Source organism: Cheilinus undulatus, linkage group 22 (assembly GCF_018320785.1).
Source record: "Cheilinus undulatus linkage group 22, ASM1832078v1, whole genome shotgun sequence".
In the NCBI taxonomy this organism is placed as follows: domain Eukaryota; kingdom Metazoa; phylum Chordata; class Actinopteri; order Labriformes; family Labridae; genus Cheilinus; species Cheilinus undulatus.
This window is the reverse complement of record NC_054886.1, coordinates 3,889,028-3,894,717: the sequence shown is the minus strand read 5'-3', so window position 1 is coordinate 3,894,717 and position 5,690 is coordinate 3,889,028. Positions and strand designations below refer to the sequence as shown.

At 39.0% G+C, this 5,690-nt stretch overlaps 1 protein-coding gene across 1 annotated transcript; it reads right to left on the bottom strand.

The window, feature by feature from the left end:
• Window positions 1-1,298: 1,298 nt before the first annotated feature.
• On the bottom strand, window positions 1,299-3,990 carry LOC121504601 (M1-specific T cell receptor beta chain-like). Its single transcript, XM_041779525.1, has 5 exons — window positions 3,936-3,990; window positions 3,144-3,839; window positions 1,655-1,780; window positions 1,524-1,567; window positions 1,299-1,437 (listed from the first exon to the last, which is right to left on the bottom strand). The coding sequence occupies exons 1-5, from the start codon at window positions 3,988-3,990 to the stop codon at window positions 1,318-1,320; spliced, it is 1,041 nt and encodes a 346-aa protein (XP_041635459.1). The 3' UTR covers window positions 1,299-1,317.
• Window positions 3,991-5,690: the final 1,700 nt, after the last annotated feature.

Genomic DNA, 5,690 nt, shown 5'->3' with positions numbered 1-5,690 from the left:
GAATTGGTGGAAAAGAAGGTGAAATTGAATTTTCAAAGTAGCAGAAATGGGTTAGAAGTGTCAAAAATCCAACACAATTTGCAGCAATTAAGCCAAAAATGGGTTAAAGTGGCAAAAATGGGCATAAAAAACAGTGAAATGTTACCACATTTGAAAATGGGCATACATGGGTGTAGGTAAAAAGTAGTGGATTTATAGGGGCAGTAGTGGGCCTGCAGAGGCAACAATAGGCATAAAGTGGCAAGAATTAGTTTAGAGGTTGCAAGAACAGGCGATGGAAAAACAAGAGTTAATGGGCAAAAATGGATTTTAAGTAGTAAAAATGTGTTAAAATTGGCAAAAATTCTTGGGAAAAAGTGATGAAAATGGGTTAAATTTGGCAAAATTGGTGTAAAGTGGCAAATGTGTTACTTAGAAAATATTCTCAGTGTTTCTTAAGGCATCTGGAGACCCCCTCTCAGTGTCTCATGACCCTCAAAGGGGTCCCAACCCCTATGTTGAGAACCACTGCTGTACAGTGCGGTGCAACTGCTGTGTAAAATTAAATTTTAGATCAAATTCAAATGATCATATTTCCTGTTTAACTTGGCCTATTGACATCAAACAAAAACTGAGAAAGGTTAAAAAATCCCACTTTCCACACTGACTGATTGCAGTGCAAAATGTGGTTTTGTTTTCATGCTTTAATGTGACAAAGATGATGAAATCACGCCAGGTTGATCGTGGACCCCAAAGGGTTAATAATGCACTCATAAAAGAGTGATCGTCCCCCTCCACTTCAGTGACCTCTTTCCCATCCCTCCCTACTCAGCTGTTCACCTCACCCTTATATCAAATCCTGGGCACAGTCTGAGATCAGATCACACAGACCAGACCCCCATCCTGAGTCCCTCTGCAGAGCCTCATTGCTCGTCCCAGACCAGCCAAACACCACAAACCTCATCATTCATCTCATAATACACACTTAGTCTGCATTAAATGAGTCACTGCATCCTTGCTAGTGTATGTCCTACTAAAATTGTGTAAATGATTCATTTATCAAACCTTTTATTTAATAAAAACATGAAAAGTACAAAGGCAGTTTATTATTCCTTTTGTAAAACATGACAAATTCATCCTGAAAACCTCAACCATTAAACTGTCACATATTTACTACATATCAAACTAAAAATCAAATGTTGCTTGGTGTTGGTGCAGTCCTTAGATCAGGGGGTCCAGGTTCATGGCCGGACAAGAGCAAAAAAGGTTCTTTGCAGCAGAAGATTTGATTCTCAAAAGTCACCAAATCTGCTCCAACATCCATTAAAACACTGATTTCTACTGCCTCACACTGGAATACACACATTCATCTCTGGCTGTGTTCCTCTGTCTTCTTGATGTGTTGGGCAGGTTAATGCTCAGAGCGGCATAACAGACGTCGTCTGCTCCTCTGTTACCCTGGAAAACAAAGAGTAAAAGTCCGTCACAAAGTGAACCTTCAAATATGTAGAAAAGAAGCCACGAAATATTTCTAATCCTCTTACCTCCATGTTTGTTGTGGAGGGAGCTGAAAATCTTGCTTGTATCTCTGATGGTGAAACACAGAAATCACTCTTGAATTCAGAATGAAGACTTAGTGAAAACAGGAAGATACTAACAGTGTTAGTGATCATACCTTGAGATAAGAAGTGGATTCTTTTGTTCATCTTGTACAATAAGAAGGCCAGGACAACTATCAGGATAACTGCAGATATCAAAGCTCCACTCAGAGAATACACCAAGACACCAGAGCTCACCTCATCTGTGGGTACAGTCAGACAGAAGAAGCCGAGCTCAGAGCTTTATATCTGTGTTTAGTCTGATTAGAGAGTTCTCATGTGGGATCAGGGCCGCCCATAAGGAGGGGATAAAGGTAGGAGTTTTCTGGGGCTCTGCCAAATTTGGGGCCCAATCTTGGTCCATTGTAAAGTTAAGCTGCACCATGTATTTTTTTAAAGGAAGAATAATCACTCTTATCAAAGCATGTTGTAATAAAAAGCCATTTAAGGAATGCAAATCTCTTTGATTAAAATGGTATTAAAATGGGTTTAAAAAGTGGCAAAAATAGGCTGAAGCAGTGGTGAAATGGGATTTTAATCGTAGCAAGTATGGGTTTATGAAGGCCAAAATGGTTTAAAAGTGTCAGAAGGCAGCAAAAACTGGCAGAAAAAATATGGTGGAAAAGGGTTTCAAGTGGCAAAACTGGGCGTAAAAAGTGGGACAAGGAGTAGATAGTGGTAAAAATGAGTCAAAAGAGGCAGAAATTGGCGCAAAAGTGAGGTAAAATTTGATTGAAAAGTGGCAAAATTGAGTTAAGAGGCACAAATGGGCAGAAAAGGTGGTGAACTGGATTTTAAAATCAGCAAAAACAGGTTAAAAGTGACAATATAATTGATTAGTAGCAAAACGTTATGAAAGAGCTTAAAATGGCCAAAAAAAAATATGAAAAGTGGCAAAAACTGGATGGAGAGCTTTCTGGGGCCCCTAGAGTCAGAAAGATCTTGGTCCATTGTAAATTAAGCTAGGACAACCATGTAATTTTTTTTTTTTTTTTTTTTTTTTTTTTTGCAAATAAATAAAAATTATCAAAGCCTGCTGTAGTAAACAGCCTTTTTAGGAAATATAAACTTCTTTCATAAAAAAAAGAATTAAAATGGGTAAAAAGAAAGAAAGAAAAAGACAAAAATTGGCAGAAAATGTGGTGAAATGGGATTTTAATTATAATGGTTTAAAAGACGCAAAATCTGGCGGGAAAGGGTTAAAATGGGCAAAATTGGGTGTAAAAAGTGTTACAAGGGGTAGATAGTGTCAAAAATGAGTCAAACGGGGCAGAAATTGATGTAAAAATGAGGTAAAATGGGATGAACAGATGGAAAAATTGAGTTGAGAGGCACAAATGGGCAGAAAAGGTGGTGAACTGGATTCAAAAATTAGCATCAATGTGTTAAAAGCAGAAACAAGGTTTATTAGTAGCATACGGTTATGAAGGGTGTTAAAATGTGTCAAAAATGGGTGATAATTTCACAAAAAAGACAAACAATGGCAAATTAAATTGAGGAAACTGGTTGTAAAAACTGGCTTTGAGTAAATAACAGGGGCACAGACACATCAATGAAGAAACTCACCTCCAAAGTCCAGCTTGGTCCCGTTTCCAAACAGTATGTGTCCACATGAGACCACAGCGCAGTAGTAGGTCCCAGCATGAGAAAGATTCAGGCTCCTCATGGGCAAGTTGTAGACACAAGTGTGAGTGTGTGAGTGAGGGTTCCTCTCACACTGATCATTCCTGCCTCCATGGGTGTAAATGAGTCCTGGATGAGCTTCCTCAGAGTTTCTGAACCAGTAAACACTGTGTTCTCCATCACAGGTCCCAGTGTGGACTGTACAGTTCAGAGTCACAGAGCCTCCTGGCTGGATGGTTTCAGACTCTGACTGATGGACCAGAGCTGGGACGCTCACACCTGAACCCTTCACACTGACTGTGATGGTTGCTAGAACTTGTAGTATGAAACTATCGGAGCCTATGCAGTGATAAATTGCAGAGTCTGACATTTGCAAATCTGAGATGGTTAAGTGATTTATATTGCTTTGAGTGTCCAGTGTGAAGCGTGGATTGTCCTTAAACTCACCGTTAAAACTTTTAAAGGTTCCATGTAGGTTGAAAGAACAGATGAGCCTCAGTTTCTCTCCAAGAGGTTGCTTGAACCAATAAAATCGTGAAGAACTGTGATTTCTGAAGGCACATTGTAAAGTCAGACTCTCTCCAGTTTCTTGTCTCTCATGATGAACAGATGAAGGCGACTCCAGAGCAACTGTCTGAGCTGAAATGAGAATACAAAGAACATAATGTTTAAAACACTGAATACAAACATTGCATACAGTGATTTAAAGCAGATAGAAATAAAAACCTAACTCACCAGTTTCTCCTACAATCAAACACGTCAGGATGAAGGCAAACACTGCAGATGTCATCGTGCGCAAATCTTCCTGCTAAATGAAAGAAAACTGACAGTTTCTCTCTCTTCACAGACCACGCTGTGTTTGATTGGCTAGCAAGAAATGAGACAGATATAGGAAGTATCTTGACATGCTCTCTGTTTAGTGTTTGTTGTGGTGGAGTGTTTCTCTCTCTCTCTTTTCTGTTCTTTCACTGATGTTAGAAAATTTCACAGTCAACATTCAGGCCTTGAACACTGTTTACTCGACTATTTAGATCTAACTAGAGAAAGAAAATGTTTTGATTTCATAATCATAAGAAAAAAATATTATATAAATTAAAAGTACCACATGCTTCCATAGGTGTCCATGATAATGCCTGTTTAATTTAATTTTAGAGTGAAATGTCAAATGGTGTACCATTTGATACTTATGACAAAATCCATATTTTATCAATAACCAGAACTTTGCGATGCTGATTAAAGATGTAAAAAGAACTAATCTACACTATATTGCCAAAAGTATTCACTCACCTGCCTTGACTTACATAATTATGAACTTAAGTGACATCCCATTCTTAATCCATAGGGTTTAATATGACGTTGGTCTACCCTTTGCAGCTATAACAGCTTCAACTCTTCTGGGAAGGCTTTCCACAAGGTTTAGGAGTGTGTTTATGGGAATCTTTTACCATTCTTCCAGAAGCACATTTGTGAGGTCACACACTGATATTGGATGAGAAGGCCTGGCTCTCAGTCTCCACTCTAATTCATCTCAAAGGTGTTCTATCAGGTTGAGGTCAGGACTCTGTGCAGGCCAGTCAAATCCATCCACACCAAACTCTCTCATCCATGTCTTTATGGACCTTGCTTTGTGCACTGGTGCACAGTCATGTTGGAACAGGAAGGGGCCATCCCCAAACTGTTCCCACAAAGTTGGAAGCATGGAATTGTCCAAAATCTCTTGGTACGCTGAAGCATTCAGAGTTCCTTTGACTGGAACTAAGGGGCCAAGCCCAGCTCCTGAAAAACAAGCCCACACCATAATCCCCCCTCCACCAAACTTTACACCTGGCACAATGCAGTCAGACAAGTACCGTTCTCCTGGCAACCGCCAAACCCAGACTCGTCCATCAGATTGCCAGATAAAGAAGTGTGATTCGTCATTCCTAACCCTCATGTGGGCAATGGTGAAAAACTTTGTGGGGTGATTTGGAGGAATGTCGATCAGAACCTGATTGCACTCTAAGAAATTGCTGTAAATTAACAGGGAAATTTCAACGGTAAGATCCTGTTATGTTTCAACACTTTAAAATAATGGTTTAGAACAGTATTTTACTGTATTACTGCTTCAAGGAAAGAAAACAGTGATTTCTTGTATTTTTACATTGCATTTTTGTGAACAAGAAGGTGAGAGCACATGCTTGGAAGGAGAGTGATGTTAGAAATCACATTGTTATCCAACTCCATCCTAACAATAAACAGGTTAATGCCTTACTGCTTTGCTAGTTAGAATAGGCAAAAACCATCACTTATTAAATTTGAGGTCATTTGTAAAATCAGCATTAGCTAGAGTTTGACATGAGTGAGTAAATTCTTCGCCAGCTAACATTAGCTTGATTTTAACAGTTGCTAAAAATTGAATTCAGATAATTCATTTATTGTATTTTTACCTCCGCCAAGGAGGTTATGTGATCGGTAGGGTTTGTTTGTTAGTGAGTTTGTTTGTTAGCAACA

Excerpts from the sequence above, each read along its gene's own strand:
- LOC121504601 (XM_041779525.1), bottom strand. The coding sequence starts at position 3,990 with ATGACATCTGCAGTGTTTGCCTTCATCCTGACGTGTTTGATTGTAGGA. Across the intron at positions 3,840-3,935 it reads TTTGATTGTAGGAGAAACTG|CTCAGACAGTTGCTCTGGAG; the intron begins GTGAGTTAGGTT and ends TTCTCATTTCAG. Across the intron at positions 1,781-3,143 it reads GACCAAGCTGGACTTTGGAG|ATGAGGTGAGCTCTGGTGTC; the intron begins GTGAGTTTCTTC and ends CTGTACCCACAG.